The sequence below is a fragment of the Hirsutella rhossiliensis genome, assembly GCF_020360975.1.
Source record: "Hirsutella rhossiliensis strain HR02 chromosome Unknown scaffold00008, whole genome shotgun sequence".
NCBI classification, from domain to species: domain Eukaryota; kingdom Fungi; phylum Ascomycota; class Sordariomycetes; order Hypocreales; family Ophiocordycipitaceae; genus Hirsutella; species Hirsutella rhossiliensis.
This window is the reverse complement of record NW_025408674.1, coordinates 1,833,854-1,850,437: the sequence shown is the minus strand read 5'-3', so window position 1 is coordinate 1,850,437 and position 16,584 is coordinate 1,833,854. Positions and strand designations below refer to the sequence as shown.

The 16,584-nt window shown below is 56.5% G+C and overlaps 7 protein-coding genes across 7 annotated transcripts; 4 read left to right on the top strand and 3 right to left on the bottom strand.

Annotated features, from left to right (window-relative positions):
- Positions 1 to 4,349: 4,349 nt before the first annotated feature.
- Positions 4,350 to 5,784, top strand: HRG_07554 (methyltransferase domain-containing protein; the record flags this gene model as incomplete). Its single annotated transcript, XM_044866025.1, has 6 exons — positions 4,350 to 4,481; positions 4,556 to 4,572; positions 4,637 to 4,719; positions 4,776 to 5,043; positions 5,120 to 5,582; positions 5,656 to 5,784. 6 exons carry the CDS (start codon positions 4,350 to 4,352, stop codon positions 5,782 to 5,784), a joined length of 1,092 nt encoding a protein of 363 aa, XP_044718989.1.
- A 651-nt stretch (positions 5,785 to 6,435) lies between these two features.
- HRG_07553 (nmrA-like family domain-containing protein) lies at positions 6,436 to 7,673 on the bottom strand (the record flags this gene model as incomplete). The annotated part of the gene is made up of 4 exons (XM_044866024.1): positions 6,436 to 6,519; positions 6,583 to 6,930; positions 7,074 to 7,331; positions 7,383 to 7,673. The coding sequence occupies 4 exons, from the start codon at positions 7,671 to 7,673 to the stop codon at positions 6,436 to 6,438; spliced, it is 981 nt and encodes a 326-aa protein (XP_044718988.1).
- A 1,356-nt stretch (positions 7,674 to 9,029) lies between these two features.
- On the top strand, positions 9,030 to 10,488 carry HRG_07552 (methyltransferase domain-containing protein; the record flags this gene model as incomplete). Its single annotated transcript, XM_044866023.1, has 3 exons — positions 9,030 to 9,257; positions 9,381 to 10,118; positions 10,246 to 10,488. 3 exons carry the CDS (start codon positions 9,030 to 9,032, stop codon positions 10,486 to 10,488), a joined length of 1,209 nt encoding a protein of 402 aa, XP_044718987.1.
- A 602-nt stretch (positions 10,489 to 11,090) lies between these two features.
- On the top strand, positions 11,091 to 11,564 carry HRG_07551 (uncharacterized protein; the record flags this gene model as incomplete). Its single annotated transcript, XM_044866022.1, has 2 exons — positions 11,091 to 11,213; positions 11,301 to 11,564. 2 exons carry the CDS (start codon positions 11,091 to 11,093, stop codon positions 11,562 to 11,564), a joined length of 387 nt encoding a protein of 128 aa, XP_044718986.1.
- A 343-nt stretch (positions 11,565 to 11,907) lies between these two features.
- HRG_07550 (uncharacterized protein) lies at positions 11,908 to 12,384 on the bottom strand (the record flags this gene model as incomplete). Its single annotated transcript, XM_044866021.1, has 1 exon — positions 11,908 to 12,384. The coding sequence occupies one exon, from the start codon at positions 12,382 to 12,384 to the stop codon at positions 11,908 to 11,910; it is 477 nt and encodes a 158-aa protein (XP_044718985.1).
- Positions 12,385 to 13,472: 1,088 nt separating this feature from the next.
- On the bottom strand, positions 13,473 to 14,066 carry HRG_07549 (protein-arginine deiminase (PAD) domain-containing protein; the record flags this gene model as incomplete). Its single annotated transcript, XM_044866020.1, has 2 exons — positions 13,473 to 13,752; positions 14,008 to 14,066. 2 exons carry the CDS (start codon positions 14,064 to 14,066, stop codon positions 13,473 to 13,475), a joined length of 339 nt encoding a protein of 112 aa, XP_044718984.1.
- Positions 14,067 to 14,841: 775 nt separating this feature from the next.
- HRG_07548 (protein transport protein yip1) lies at positions 14,842 to 15,838 on the top strand (the record flags this gene model as incomplete). The annotated part of the gene is made up of 3 exons (XM_044866019.1): positions 14,842 to 14,939; positions 15,006 to 15,189; positions 15,245 to 15,838. 3 exons carry the CDS (start codon positions 14,842 to 14,844, stop codon positions 15,836 to 15,838), a joined length of 876 nt encoding a protein of 291 aa, XP_044718983.1.
- Between the last annotated feature and the right edge of the window lie 746 nt (positions 15,839 to 16,584).

Here is a 16,584-nt window from a genome sequence, read left to right as displayed (position 1 = left end):
TGGCATCCAGTGATACGGGAGCTTGTAGACCGTTGCCGATCAGCTGGCTTCTGGTCCTTGCTTGTATGAGCCCCAAGTCTACCTCCACGATCGCAGGCAAATATGACTGTGCGTCTTCCGGACCGCGGGTCTCTCGTGGACTTGCCTGTGGTGAAGGCATAGCCTCTTGGAGCCGCCCACGCATTAATTGAGGCAAGAAGAGACTCTCGCGAGTCGAACTGGCCCTCAGGAGGAAGGCAATCGTCAGGGAATTCAGTAAGCCCCATATTGGAATTATCTTGAAGAGCTAGCTGTAGTGCACGACAGTGAGCAGCTCTTTATACACAAAGGAAAGGAAACTCCTGCTTTGTGGACGTGGTGCAGAACCCTTGTAACCGAGGCCGCCTGCGAGGTTTAATGCAGCCTGCGTTTGAGCTTTGGCCTCAATGGGGTCCAAGCACCACGCATGCAGGCGCTCGACCTTAATATGCGGATTATAGCATCGCTTCCGCGGACAACTACTCTGAGCGCAGATGGTATGCTATATGAGGCTGGCTCTCTGTGCGACAGTTTGCCACATGCAATAGAAAAGGAGAGTACAGGTCAGGGGGCGGCCCGACTATCTTCCGCCTGGGCTTACATAACAGGCGCGGACGTCCGCGCCGACTTTAAAGGCGCGGGGGTCCGCGCCTCTATTGGCTCCCATGATTCTCCTTTAGTTTAATAAACACTTTAAGAGAGTATGTCCTCTTTTGGCTGTACGTTCACATTGCGATTCTAAGCTTACATCTAATTACCTACTTTATAATTTGGTGTAGAACACGCATTGCCTTGGCCAGAAAGCATAGTCGCAGCTTTTCACAAGTGTCACGGGGCCAGCCCTTGAGGTTATTGCTTGGTCGCAAACCAAAGATGCCCCTTACATGCGTGGTCAAGTCTAGTAGCGCGAGCACTGCTTTTGCCGTTTCGTGAGAAGACCCTTACAGGTTTTCGGTACCAAAGTAGGGAATGGCAAGGGTGAAGCCTAGCCCTCTACCGACGCAGATGCAGTCGTACCCAACAGATTCACTTACCGTACGTGTCAAGCACTAAGGGATTTTCCGATGATCTGCCGGATCTGGTGATCTGCCGGATTGCGGCGACTTCGCACGCTCAACATCAATCGACAATAGCTCAACAACAACGGTGCCAATTGACGTATCCTTTGATTTCCTGAATCATCAGAAGCAGTGAAAGTCTGGCATATATTTAGAACTTTTATCTAGGGGCAATGCGCTGCGGTGCTGACATCAAACCAAGCAACGGCCAAAATAGGATGCCGACAGATTGTGTAAGTCATTTCAGCCAATACAGCAAAAACAGAACATTATTGGCTTTCATCGTAGGCTTTAATCATGTGGATTCTCCCATTCTATCCATAGTGCAGAACTTGGCTCAGGATACTGCAAAAATGGGGTTGGAAGGGCGAGCTGGATAACTTCATTCTACGCACCCGTAATGAGCCAGATTGAACGTGATTCGACGGTACAAGCATCTTCTGAAAAGAACCTATCTATGCATCTGAATGTAAGGTTTATTTTTAGCTTGAAATTCAGTGCGCGAGGCTCCGCTTTCACACCTGACAAGGAAAGACGTGCACGAAAATTGAGAAATTCGACACCCTACCCTAAAACACGTATAACATGGATGAAATGGGCTTTCTATTCCTTATGAGCATTTGAACGAACAGGGTATTCCTCTTATTATAAGAAAACAAGGCAAAATTGCTCGGCGTATTAAAAAATGGCAACCCATCCTCCCTTACGTTCAAGATGTGCGTCAGTCAAGAGATGGCATCGCTGCCCCATTTCTCATCCACCAAGACAAGCCAGCACAAACTCTGGACTTTTGGTTCGTGAAACGTGAATCAAGTCGTCAATAAATATTTTTAACACGTCAAAAACGAGGTGGACGAATCACAATATTGAAATGAGCAGCTCACCGGTACGTTCGACCGGTTTACCAGGGTGAAAGCTCGAAACGGTTGTGCTTATCGCCTTTGGTTCCCGATGGCCACTTAACCATTTTAGTATCGAATTTATGGAGTGGTGTGACCGGCACCGAGTGATCGTTGTGGTGTTTCCCCTCAATCCATTCATCGGCTGCAACCCTTGATGTATCGTTATTCAGCCTCTCTCAACAGCGTATACGCATGATCTTATCCAGTACACAGACAAATCAAAAGGTTCATTGGATTGCTGAAATCGAAGATCTAGACTGTGTTTTGGAACGCATTTCAGGAAGTAGTCGAGAAGTCCTCTGTTGATGCTGGCCGCAACAGCCGAAGGCTGAGCAGCACCCTCGGGAGCCCTCAATATGAGTTTTAAGTGCTTGATATGAGAGTTAAAGTATGCAGAGAACAAGTAGTCACAAGAACCAGCGCAGGCAGACCGGTAAGGCTTCAAAGATGATCTCTTCTGCTGTACAGATTCTAGTGCAGACGAGGTGTTTAGCTCTAAAATTGTGGCTCAAGCTCGCCAAAAAATGACAGTGAAAGGACTCCAAAAGAAAGAGGAGGCTCTGAAGAAGGAGGCCCGAAAGCTTCAGCGACAGCAGAAGGCAGCGGAGCAAAAGCTCTCGCTCTAGAGAAGAGGAAGCAATGAGAGGCGGAAATTGGGAGAAAACGACGGATGACGGAGGCCGTGAAGCAAAATAAGGAGATAAATTGGCATTATTAACAAGAGCTGAAGATTTTGAAAGTGGAAAAGCCACAGAAAATGCAGAATGAGCGACGGTGGCTTCTGAGGGTCGCGAGAGGAGTCAGGATGTTCACGCTGCAAAAATTGTCACTCTTCCGTTCACACCAGAGCGGGCCATAGCATTGCAGGTACCAAACACACTATATAATAACGCAAATAATAAGGCAATGATAACTTCAAACGACATATCCTGTCCTCAAAGGCCCTCTTTAGCTGTTGATAGTGATCGGGAGGCAATGGGTGCATTTCGGGGACTTGCGCGATCGGAGAGTAACAGAAGACGACCTCGATGGCTGGATGACTTCAAAAAGATTGAGTGGCATCTTTGAGCATTATTAACTGCTCTTATAAGATTTTAGAACAATTCAAATAGTATTCGTGAAGTTATTCTCAGTTCTTTGCTGGAATGCAATGAGCCCAAAATCCGGCGAATCGCCAGATCCGGCAGATCACCGGAAAATCCCTTAATGGAAAGCTGGCAACTAACCTCATTATTAGCATGGGCCCCTTTAGATGTCTTGTGCGCCTTTTTATCCTGCCTATATCTAAGCTGTATTAGGCAAGAGACTTGCCTATCAGTTTACACAGTACCCTGCGCCTACTGTACAGTTTAAAGTACAGTATTTTGCAGTTATATATAAGTTACTGTGAGGCCGCTACTAGGAGGTACCAGGCCGACCAAGCGGTGGAGTACTCACCTGGGACCAAGGTGTCGCCACGTCATCGGCGCCGTTCTGGACCTACCCCGCTCGCGAGTCGAGGGAGACTCGCCACGCTCGTGAGATGGAGAGCTTTCTCCTCTAGCAAGCCGCTTGCTGCAGAGGAAGAACACAATACACACCGCATCGTACCTCCTGTCATCTCTACTGCCTGGCTGATCGTACCGTGGTACGTGTTCCTCACAGTTACTATTTAGCTAGGCATTACAGTCAGAGGCAATTAAAGTTGTTAATATTCTTGGGCTGCCGTATATACTTATACAGCTATAGTTTTTAACGCCCTGCTTTTATCTTGGCAAACCTTTGGCCTGGCTTGTAACTTATATGTAGCGTTATTTGACTATAACGCCAAGAGTGGTGTAAGTCCCCCTGACACTCAAGGCGATATGCGGAGTCCTCCGTAGTTAAAAGTAGGTTTGCTGAGCTTGTCATTATAGCCTCATGGGCTTTTGGGCCCTCGTGATCGTGGTGTTGTGGTATGGCGATGCTGCGTGGGGTGTTTTGCGCGGTGTTCTGAAGCCGTATCATTAACCTAATATCACTCACTGGGCATGTGGCCACAGTCGGTACGCATATGCGCATCGTTGCGATCATGACGTTCCATGCGTCTACGGCCGCAGCTACGCCTAATACGGCTTAGATGCAGAGAAAAGAAAGAGGGCGCACAGGACATCTAAGAGGGTCTATTGGCACTGGCGGTGTAGTTTTTTTGCCACCTCATCCATGCCAGATGTTTCGAGCAGGTTCGAGTCGGTGAGCGACTTGATCCGGACACTCGTCATATTATACATAGCCATCAGCCACCACAGCGGTTACACTGGCGTGACGACGCCCAATTTGGCTGAAAGGCTTGGCTACGAGACGCCAAAGGCAGCTACGACAACACGGCTACACAAAGCTAAGGGGGACGGCCATGGAGAATCGGTGGCCCGGATCCCGGCAGGGCGATGAGGGGGGCAATGCCCACCCAGATCTGCGCAACTTCCAGTTCACCTTCGACCGCTCGTCCATGTTTGGCGGGGCAGAGAACTTCATTGAGCCCGATGTGGGTAGTCCTCTCTGTCTGCTGGATTATCACCAGAGAAGTGGTACTGAAATGGACTGCGCCTGTAACCGTAGCCCCTATTTGGACCGCTGTGAGCATCGTCCATTCGAGACTCACCGGCAGCGCCATGGAGAAATTCTAACAAGTGTCCACAGAAGCGAGTCGGCGTCCTTGTCGGACAGCGTGCAAAACTTCCCCGAGGAGTTTGGCCGCACATATCATGCGTATCGAGCAGGCTGTGGGACACTCCCCCCGCCCCTCAAACCGAGTCCGAACTGACCCAAGTGATGGAAGCATACGCCTTTCCCAACGACTCCCCGGAGCAAGAGCGCCTGGTACACCAAGGGCAGATTCTCAAGAGACTCTTCAAAAACAGGCTCTATTTTGCCCCCCTCTCTCGGTCAAAACCGCCGCGGAATGTCCTCGATGTGGCTACGGGCGTGGGCGACTGGGCCATTGACATGGGCGACTTATTTCCTAACTCGCAGGTGATCGCTACAGATCTATCACCCATCCAGCCAGACGAGGTGCCGCCTAATGTGAAATTTTACGTTGAGGACTCGTAAGCACCCCGAGCTTAACACCGCTTTTTAAGGTATGGTCGCTTTAGCGCTTTCCCATCTGACTTTCTGTTGCAGATCAGACCCGTGGGAGTACTCACACCAGTTCGATTATATACACACGCGGGCTACTTCAGGCTGCTGGTCCTCGTTCGAGAAGGAGGTTGTTGAGCAAGCTTTCGCCACTCTTGATCACGGCGGCTGGTTTGAAGCTCAAGAATTCGACTGCATCGTTACCTCTGACGATGGCACCCTCGATCCTAACGGCCCTTTTGCGAAGTGGCTCAATGAGCTAACTGTCGCTGCGGAGACTCTTCATCGCCCTATTGTTTTTGGCACTACTCTCAAAGAGGTATTTGAACGTGTCGGCTTTGTCGATGTACAACAGCGCATCTTCAAGCTACCAATTAACGGATGGGCCAAGGACGAGCGGCTCAAGGAATTGGGAAGGATGTGGGAGAGGAATCTTACGCAGGGCCTAAGCGGCTTCTCCTTCCAGCTTCTCAACAGGGCATATGATCGGCCTGCCACGGAGATTGAGGTGAGTACCAACTCGGCAATACAATCATAGGGCCGTTTTTTCCGTCTAACAACAATCTACTTGACCTTTTTAGGTATCCCTAGTTGACGTGCGGCGGGAGCTTGCTGATCCGCGCATACATGCCTATATACCTGTTTTCGTCGTATGGGGGAGAAAACCATATCCTGGAGAAGTACCCGTTCCCACACCGTGCTTCCAGTGATGGAGGGAGGCCGAGCGGTTGGCTGTCAACATGGCCTCCACGCACGAAGCAGCCCCTGTCGCCATGCTTTTTGAGTTGAACTGTTCTCCTGGGGCCGGGTCTGCTGCTGCCAAAGGCCCTAAATAAAATAAAATAAACTTGTCCTGATAGTTAGACCAAGACATGCATCACTACGTTCACCTCTTTGAGACCCCTACATCTTTCACTGCGCCCCTGCTTGAGACGGGGCCATCATAATTAGTGGGGTTCCGGGAGGCAACGAGGGGCCGTGTTACCGGCGCTAGGAGCAAGTCAGAAAACCGGGGGCGCCGACTGCAACAAACGCATTAAAGCCAACTCTATATCCTCGTCACGGACAAACATGGCCGGCGCTAAGTAGCCGTCGAGCTCCGGAGCACGTTGCGATGTGGCCTCAAGCACGTCCAGCCTTGGCGATATTGAGTAGAGCCGATGAGTTCTTGACGCTCTTGATGCTGGAGCAGAGGACCATCGACACCCCGACAAAAGACGAAGCAGTTCACACGGCTAGTTTCTGACAACGTGGTCAGGTTTGCTGCAAGAAAGGTCCCCCAGTGTTCTATCGGACTAGGAGCTAACTCAGAGTCGTGTCATGCAGACCGCGGATAAGCCTCCGTATACCAAATGTCATACTCATCCCAATTTGGCCAGGATATCCTTCCAGTCTTGTCTCCCTGCCCAATCTTCCCACGTTGTCATCGGGCACTCGATGCCAGCCTGCGCGTCAAAGATGGTCAGTGTGTCAAAATGTAATCCATTGAACCCCAGCCCTCCTCTCACCTTTCTCATGTCATCGGCGGTCAAGAGCTCCATGCCGCCGTCGTATCCCGGGTCCGAGGTGTACGAAAACATGGCGGCCACTTCGATGCCCGTCTCCGTGTCCGGCGTCGCGGCAATCATCTCGTCTGGCGTGACCTGTCTGTAGTGCACCGGATATCCGGCAGCCCGGCCCCACGTCTCGAGGAACTCGGGCCAGGTGCACGTCGTGCCGGCTGCCATGAAGGCCTTGCCCGGCGGCAGTTGATGGACGGCGTAGACAAAGCTGCCCATGTCGCCCACAGGGTCTAGGTGAGGCACGGGCTTGTGCGGAGCGGTGGGAAACGTCATTTCGATGCTTCCGTCCTCGCGCTGCTTGTAGATGATTTCATGGTTAGAGGCATCTACTTCCGCATACTTGGTAAAGATGTGAGAGGCAGAGAGCGTTAACCGACAGACAGCGCGAGCCAGTTTAACAGACCACTTTGGTCGAGCGTCCGACATGCGCTACTTACCTTTGCAAAATATGACTTGGGTAGAATGTTGAAGCTGGTGAAGAAATAGCCGGTGTGGATGCACGACATCTTGGCCGCCAGAGCCGGATGCTTGTCCTGGACGTAGTGAGGAAAGACGTCGGCCTTTGCGTCGAAATGATGGAGCTCCTTGAGCCTGCCGCCACTGCATTTCTCGGCATGGCTCAGGGTCGAAACGAGAAACCCGTTGGGATGGAGCGAGCCGACGGTGGCGGCGGCGGCATCGGCAATGTTCTTGCCCTGCTGGCGCTCGACGTCGCCGGCGAAGCGACGAAAAGAGATACCCCGGGCCCGGGCGGTCTCGCGGCAGTCCTGGCGGTAAAAGGGCTCCCAGTAGTTTGTGACGCTGAAGATGAGGTTTGCGCCCGCAAAGGCCGCCTCGAGGCTCGCCACGTCTCCGAGGTCCGCCGTGACGAGCTGGGCGCCCGACGCGGCGAGTTGCGCCGCGGCCGGCGACGCCGGGTCTCGGGTGACGGCACGGACGCGGAACCCGGCCTGCAGGAAGCGCCGGGCGACGGAGCCGCCCTGCTTGCCGGTGGCCCCGACGACGCAGGCAACTTTCTTGTCCGAGTCCCCCGCCATGATCTTTTGATTGTCCTTTCGGAGCCCGAGGGGAGGAGGCGATGGGCTGGGGGGAGTAGGACAGAGGCTGTTCGGGGATTCCGTCTAGACAAGGGGGCCTGCCTTGCCTGCCTGTGGCTTTAGATTAGCGGGAGACGGGCGTCGCTCCGGCCGCGTTTCTTGGGAAACATGGAATCCGACGGGCACCGATTCAAGGGAATTGGCCTAGTCAGGGCCAGGCTGGGCACCTTTCAGCCCATGGGAGCATCACACACCTGATGCGAATCATGTTGATGGCTGGCATCATCTTCAGAACGGTCCCTTCCATCTCCAAGCAGACACTGGTGTTACCGCTCGCAAAGCAGCGGCCAGATGGCAAGGCATTGACTGCCGGCTCAATGGCGAGTGTCGATGTTGATAGCTACTCTTGATCCCACCATTTCCATAGCCGACAACCTGGGATGATGGCTTGCGGCTGCATCAAGAACGTTATTCAAGGTTCGGAGCGGTCGTCCCCGAATCCAACGAATCACGGACTTGTTTCGGCCAGCCAAGTGAACGAGATCGTACGACGCGGCGGATACCGTTGGGGAAGCTTCGCGTGCATTTCTTCAACGCTCCACTCCTTGCGCACACTCCAAAGGGGGCCAGAGCCCGATTTCTTTCTTCTCATTGCCTTCGCGACGCCCACAGCGCTGCAGCAAACATCTTCTCTTCCACTGGCAAGCAATCTCTGCGGAGAGATCCCTGACGAGCTTAGTGCTCACTCCCGTGTTGCACGACAGCCTCACGCGGCAGGCATGGGCAGAGTGAAAACGAGATGCAAGCCCAGTCTGGCACTCGTATCCGCGCCGCGCTGAAACGCGTCGTCGTCGTCGTCGTCGTCTTTATGCGAGTCGACGGCGTGCATATAAGCCATATAATGTACAATGATATATGTCGACTATGCAGCTCGTAACATGCCTTGCCGCCTCGTCGACGACACCAACAGCATTGTACTGTACTGTACGACGCAATAATAACCACAGCACCGCTAGTAATGCTGTAAGACGATCCGTCAATGGCCCCGGCTTTGTCCGCTCCGGCGGATTGGCTACTGCTCCTTCTCCGCACCCCAAGCATGGGATGAGCATGCTTGCTTGCCTTTTCTTTGTCCCACCCGCCGCCTTCAATTACCGGTGGCATTAGCATTCTGGCAGGGCGTGGAACGACGGGGAAGGGACAGGGCAGGGCAGGGCAGGGCTTGTCGTCTGCGCCGCCGTCCGTCGACTGCGCGCGCGCACTACCCCTTGGCGGTGCAGCAACCAGAAGCACATCTCGCATTACCTCCCGTACATACGCCCAGACAACCATCCATACCAATGCCCTCCCAGGATCATGTCGGACATGTTGCCCCCCAAGCCTGACGAGGACGCCGCGCCCGGGCCCAAGGCCGCGACACCGGCAGGACAGACGCCGCCCGCTGCCGCCGCCGCCGCCCCATCGGCCGGCACCCGGGAAACCCCTGATGAATTCGACCGCCGCTCGCCCGTCAGCTTCACGCAGCTCCTCAGTCCCGTGGCCGGTGCTTTCGAGACCGATCAGCCCGTCCCGCTCCAGGTCGATGTGAGTTTGTGGCCGGCCTAGTTTGTGGTTCATTTCACTCTTCCATTTGCTCTCAACTCGGTTCTTCAATGCACTTATTCCCGTGTCCTTTCATGTCGCCTTGCTTGACATGTTCCCCCCCAGACCGAGGCCTACGACGACGCCGACGCCGACTCCGCCTACGGATCCGACGCCGGCTCGGCCTACACGGGCTCCGTCACGTCGTCCATCTTTGATTACCAGTATGAAAACGGACGCCGGTACCACGCCTACCGCGAGGGCCAGTATGTGTTGCCCAACGACGCCCAGGAACAGGAGCGCCTCGATCTGCAGCACCACATCTGGCGCCTGCTGCTGGGCGGCCGCCTGTACACGGCGTCGCTGCCGGCGCCCTCGACCACCCCGTGCCTGCGCGTCCTCGACCTCGGCACGGGGACCGGCATCTGGGCCATCGACATGGCCGACGAGTTCCCCTCGGCGTCGGTCGCCGGCATCGACCTCTCGCCCATCCAGCCCGACTGGGTCCCCAACAACTGCCGCTTCCACGTTGACGACTACGAGGACGAATGGACCTACCGCGACGACGAGCGCTTCGACTACGTCCACGGCCGTGCCCTCAGCGGCACCTCGTCCGACTGGCCCCGCTTCTACGGCCGCGTCATGCACCATCTCCGCCCGGGCGGCTGGGTCGAGATGCAGGAGTACGACGCCTGGATCTTCAGCGACGACGACAGCTTTGACCGGGCACCCTGGACCAAGGAATGGGTCAGCAAGCTGAGCGCCGCCAGCAGCATGTACGGGAAGCCCATCAACGTGGCCAGATTTCACAAACAATGGATGATGGACGCCGGCTTTGAGCATGTCCAAGAAGTGGTGCACAGGGTACGTTTGTGTGCCCAAGTCTTGAACCATCGCCCCTCTCTGTTCCCACATTGGGACGCCATCAAGGAGAGCGCAAGACGTAGCCGCGATATATCGGGCCTGATGGTGCTGATGACCTCCCCTGCAGATACCTATAGGGCCGTGGGCCAAGGACCGCGCGCTCAAGGAGCTTGGCCGGTTCGAGCTGATTCACATGCAAATGTCGGTCGACTCGCACACGCCCGCCCTCTTCACCCGCGTGCTCAACTACTCGTCCGACCAGACCCGAGTGTTGATAGAAGGAGTCAAGCGCGAGTTCCGGAACCGCGACCTGCGGCTCATCACAAGCTACCGCTTCATCACGGGCCGGAAACCAGAGGCCACCTCATAGTGTTTTCTTGCCCGATTGAGCTTATAGCAAGGGCCAGACAGCATGCAATGTGTGCCGGAGCGAGACAGAGGAGAAGCTTGGAACATCTGCCCTTGTTTTCCTGAGACGAGGAGAACAAAACAGAGGGCTTGGGGGCTAACCTCGGACAGAAACGAATACCAGATTGTATGAATAAAGCCAAAGTAGCAAAGTAATGGCGTAAAAGCATGAAACAGAGACAAGCCGCGAGATCCCATGTACTGACCTGTGCCTGTACACTCCCGCTTCTTTGCACGCCCTTGAGTACGAGTCCCATCTTCAACACCTCCCTGTATCCCCGCGAGAGGACAACCAGGGTGCTTGACGGGCGCAGCTCTGCAGCTACGGCAGCCGCCTCGGGTGAGATTCCACTTGGCTCGGGCGTCCAGCTCAGCCGCACCGGGCGCAGGGCCTCGGACGCGTAACAAGACTCGCGGCGAACCATTGCCACGCCAAGCACTCCTCCCTTTTGCTTTTTAATTGTTACTGCTTCCTGTGTATCTCTCGCCGTTGCTGGTGGCATCGAGCCAACGCGTGCATTCTCAGCTAGATCAACAACAAGCCAGCCAGCCAACCAACTCAACATGAGCCACGACGCCGATGACGGGGCCAAGCGGGCGGCCGAGATCAACGAGGCTATGCTCGGCATGCCCGGCTACGCTGACGACTCCCTCTTCTTCACCGTCCGGTACGGCGAAAGGGCCAAGGTACGACAGACGTCCCTCTTGCGCGGCGGAGCTCATCCCGCCCCCAAGCAAGGCAAAGCCACTGACTCTAGACGCCAACATGCGCAGAACACCCTCCGCCAGTGCGACTGGGAGGAGTTCCAACGGACCATCGACGCCATCACAGACCTGTGGATCAAGGCGGGTGGAGGCGGGACCCAGCCCGAGGCCGGCCCGCCTCCGGACCAGCGCAGCGCCAGGGCCGCGGAGCTGCGGGCACACGCCATCAGTCTCATTGGCGACTTTCCAGACCTTGTACGGGACTTTGACCGGTTCACGGCGTCGTGCCAGGCTGCCATGGCGGCTGTGACGCGCTCGGGCTTGAGGAAGTAACTTGTAGGCACGGCTTGTTGAGTTGCCGCTCCAACATGAGGCACACAGCCGGGGCCGTATGGAAGCTTGGGTGATTCTCTCGTGGAAGTGGTCAAGACGGGAATCCTGTTGCTCGGGATTCGTAATTGATTCATATTAAAAGCGTCGTGACACTATATACCGGGTCCCCCAATACGCCGTGGCTTCTGATTAATGATTCCTCCCCGGACCCTCTGTGCGCATTGTATCAACAAGAATTGAACCATAGCCAACCCAATTAAACCACAGTCCGTAGACCGTCAATCCCAATCACCTCCCCAGGCTAACCGAAAAGCGCCACCGTTTTGCTGTTGATTGTCCGCAACTACAGCTGCATCATCGTCAAGGCGACAGCAACGCCGAGCCCCAGCCAGACCGTGTTCATGCCGACGGGCGCGGCGGCCCCAGTCGGGGACGCCGAGGCAGCGCCGGTGGATCTGGTAGAGGTAGCGGTCTCGGTGTCCGTCTCGGTGGCGACAGTGGGCCGCACCGGCCGTCCCGACTTGCTGGACGTGGTGTGCGCGGTCGAGTTGGACGAGGGGACCGGAGCGCCGGACACGAGAGACGACAGGGTCAGGGTCGTCGAGGGGGCCGTCGAGGGGGCCGTCGAGTTGACAGCGAGGGTCGGCAGACGCGTCGACTGGGACGGGGAGACGGTCACGGTCGTCGAGCCCGTGAGGCTGGTGGCGTCGTCAAAGGTGTCGGTCGAGTCGGCCGTGTTTGTGTCAGAGGCACTCGGCGACGGCGACTGGGCCAGGGCAGGGACTGCCAGGCAGGCGGCGAGGATGGCGGCGGAGCGCATTCTTGTGGAAGTTGGGGGCTGAAAGAGAGCTTGGCTGTCGTCGACGGGCCTTGAGCAAAAAGAACAAGAGTGCTGGAGAGAGTGAGACGCGGAACAGATGGTGAGCTTCGAAGATGGGTTGGCAAGATCCGGGTCGAGAGGGAGGCCGCACTCTCTCGCTTTATACCACGGGAGGCAGGCATCGATGCCGGTCGAGCCCTCCCCCCTGCCTGAACACTGCGAGGTTGGCCGTGCCGTGCAGGCTGCAGCTCTGCGGCTGGAGGAGGGGGTGTGTGTGCATTGTGTGTGCATGCACGTTGGCTCCACGCTTCCAGTCGCCACCCGAGGAGGCTATGGACGTCGCCGCCGCGTAAGCCCGCTGTCCCTCTTGGATCCTCTTGGATCCTCTTGGAGTCTGCCTAGTAAGGAGATGCCGAGCCTAGGGCCGGAATTAGACATGGCCAATGAGTGTCTTGTGCCACCAGACCCTGGGGCTGTTTTGTCTCGCCCGGCCGCCCGTCAACAAAACAAGCGGCCAACAGTCGAGGCCGACGAGGAGAGACAGTCAATACGAGGGCCCCATCAACAATCAACATGCAACCGCACATGCGGGCGACCATGCAGCGGTGTGCCGGCAGCGGGACCGAACACGTCCGTGCCAGCCATGGTCAAGGTGAGAGAGGAAAAAAGAAAAGGGGCTCGTGTTGTTCCGCTTCATGTGTTGCTGACAGGTCGCATTCGCAGGCGGGAGCTGGTTGCCATGGTGCACAGCCACTCTTTCGTTGCAAGGCCCCAGCTCGCGGCCCTACAGTGGCGCAGGTCCGCCACTCCGTTGGGCCAGCGGTTTCTAATAGAAGCTCGGGGACCCGAAGGGCCACGGCTTGTCAGCGAGCGTTATCATCAGAAAGGTCTACAGTATGCCTCTACAGATGCCCCCAAATGGCCCGAAAGACCTGCTCACGTGTAACTCGTCTCCGAGGCCCTGGTAGAGGGGGCTCGAGACCCGATTGAAGCCACGGAGTAATACTCGTTTGTACATGTCGCACGGAGTCCCACGAAAAGTCTCATCCTTTACATTATGGAATCAGGTTATAACATTACAGAGACTCTTACTCCGCGGTCCAATCCATGGATTCCAACCCGGAATGCTGCGATATTTCCACAACAGCCTTGACACTGTGAAGCCTGTCCCGCTGCGAACTCGTCCCGCAATGCATCTCGCCCTTGCGGAAATGCAGCGCAAGCCAGTCGTCTACCCTGTGGTTGGCCCTGTCATGAGCCACAGCGACAGCCTCGGCCCAGATGTCGGTGCCGTTGGGCGCAGGTCTCCACGGGTTGGGCGCAACCGCCGTTGATGGCGCCAGGGTTGAGCGCGCTGGCGAAATCAGTCTGTCACATCATTTTGTCAGGCAAAGGTGCTGTAGAATGCATCTCCAGTAGATGGTGCTGCGGGTGACTGTTATAATTGACAGATTTTTACACGTGACAAATTCCTCCCCAATGCCAGCAAAGTTGCAAACAATAGGCTTTTCTACCCACTTGACCAATAGACCCAGCGGGGCAGTTGAGAGGCCGTGTTATCTCTGACAAGGAGAGTGGTTCTCTCGAATTTCTCGTGCCCGGCTCCGCATATGTAAGTGCTACTCAGCCTCTTGGGGAAAGGGCCGCGAGTAGATGCGTGTTTCCAGATCGCATCGGCCCATAACATTATAGAACCTCGCCCCCGTGTACGGGGTGCAGGGCCCTCTTTCCCTTTTTCAACGGGCGAGGGGCGTCTTTCCACCTGTTCATGCTGGATCTTGGCCCGGGCACCCTTGTCAGACGAGGCAGGCCGACGACACGACACGCCTGGCTCTGGCCCGCGTTCTGGTGACATCCAGGCCGACTAGGTAGTCCGCCCGCTGACCCGAACGATGGTACCGCTCTCAAGTCGATCGAGTAAATAATAACAGCTATTTGCAAAGATGCAAGGCTCCGTCAAGTTGCGTTATGCACAAGGGCGGTTCTCGACTGTTCTGGAGCGCGCCCCCGTCGCCCAAGCTGAGTGATCTCGGCTGCATAATGCAGATTTTTCCCCAGTCAAGATTGCCGGCTTCGTGATCCCGGCCGTCATCTCTTCTTCGATGTGACGAGAATGGCTTCGTGGCTGGTCAGTTGTGGCTTGCGCGCCATGGGATCCTGATGCCTAAGCTTTCAGGCGCCCACATTCATCCACTAGTACTCTGTAGCGGGCACTCCCCTCCAGCAGCAACTGTCAGCACGCTGACAAGCAAGCTGTACCGCTCGTCTCTCGCCGTGGGCCACGCCCAGCTTGGCTGCACGCTGTTCTTCCAGCAGAGCTCTCTCACGCCCGACAGTTCCAACGAACCTCCCGCCAGCGCCGCCGCCTGCATCGCCGCGTCCGGCTTTTCGACCCCTTCGCCATTTCTCCATCCCCCCTCCCCCCTCCCGTCTCCCAGCCGCGTGCCCCCGCCAGTCATGTCCAACTACTACGGCGGCGCCCAGCCCAACAATCCTGCCTACGGGGCTCCCGCGGCCGGCGCGGGCGCCCAGAACTTGCAATTCTACCCGTCCTCGTACGCCCCCGCCGTCTCCGGTGCCGCGACGCCCCATCAGGCCGCCTATGGCTATCCTGGCCCCAGTGGCGGCGCCGGCCCGGCCGCCCAGCCTGGCTTCGCATCGGCCGGCTTCGGCGTCTCCGGTCGCATGGGTGAGCAGGCCGGGCTCAGGACCGGGTGGCTCGCGGCCTTTTCCACCGAGGGATACGACGGGGAGCCGCCGCTGTGGGAGGAGCTGGGCGTCAACTTTTCACATATCCAGAGAAAGGTTGGTGTTTCCCCTTTGCTCCCTCGAGACCCTCACTGACATGGTGGCCGGCAAGACTCTCGCCGTCCTAAACCCCTTTAGGCACATCGACCAGCATCTGATGGACGACTCGGACCTCGCCGGCCCCATCCTCTTCTTCCTTCTCTTCGGCACTTTCCTGCTCTTCTCGGGCAAAGTCCACTTCGGCTATATCTACGGCCTCGCCCTCCTCGGCTCCTCTTCCCTGCACATGATCCTCTCGCTCATGTCGCCCTCGGACCCCCATCCCTCGCAGTCCTTCCACCCGCAGTACAGCGATCCCTCGGTCCAGGGTGACATGCAGCCCGGAGGCCACTTCTCCGCGACGCTCACCTTCCCCCGCTCCGCCTCGGTCCTCGGATACTGCCTGCTACCCATGGTCGCCACCAGCCTCTTTGGCGTCGTCATGCCCATGGACACGCCCCTCGGTATCGTCCTCACGAGCGCCGCCATTGTCTGGTGCACCTACAGCGCCAGCGGCATGTTCTGCGCCGTCGGCAGGATGAAGGGCATGAGGGGCTTGGTGGCCTACCCGCTCGCCCTCTTCTACGTGGGCTTTGGCATTATCGGCATCTTCAGCAGCCGAGGGAGCGGCTCTCTCGCCCACGCCGCCGCCAAGTTAAACGGTTGACGTGGGAGCTCGTGAGCTTGAATTGATAAAATGTCGCGACGCCTTTTGCGGTCTGCAGTCGAGGCGCCTCCGATGCGTGTCATGACAATGCGACTCGGGCACGAGGACTCACCTCCTCGGACAGCATGAATATTGGCGAGGGTCGTGAACTCAAAACAAAAAGACGGGACTGGTCAAGTTCGTGATTGGACTGTGCGCGTCACACGTCTTCTCTACGGGTAGGGCTGCGTAGTCGGGCTAAAGACCGCGGCGGTCTGCTGCCTACGGAACTGCTTGAGGTCAGTCTCGAGGTTTTGACGGACACAGCCTGCGGCTTCAGGAGGCGGGCAACGACAAATGGGTCACAAAGGACATGGTACCAGCGGCGCACAAGGGATAGAATCACCATTATTCAACCAGAAATTTATAGTACACTTGCAATGCGCTCCTCGCAAGCGATGCCCTCTGCAGCACGCTCTGTAATCTTTCGCTAATCCTTCACCCAACCCTTGACTCTTCCGCGGAGCCTTGACAAGGATGTCGAGAAAAGCACAAAAAAAGGATGAGAAAAGTATGCGCACTCCATGGCGAGCTCTCGCCCTTCGTTCTTCATGAGTCAAGAGCCACAAGCTCGAGCCAGACACGCTGCTGTCGAGCGCCGCGAATCTGGTCCTTGGCACAAACCGCCAATCGTCTGTCCACAGTTCACAATGACGCGATACGTTGCCTTCTGCCAATACGCCGCACCACGCTGCTGGCCCAACCCT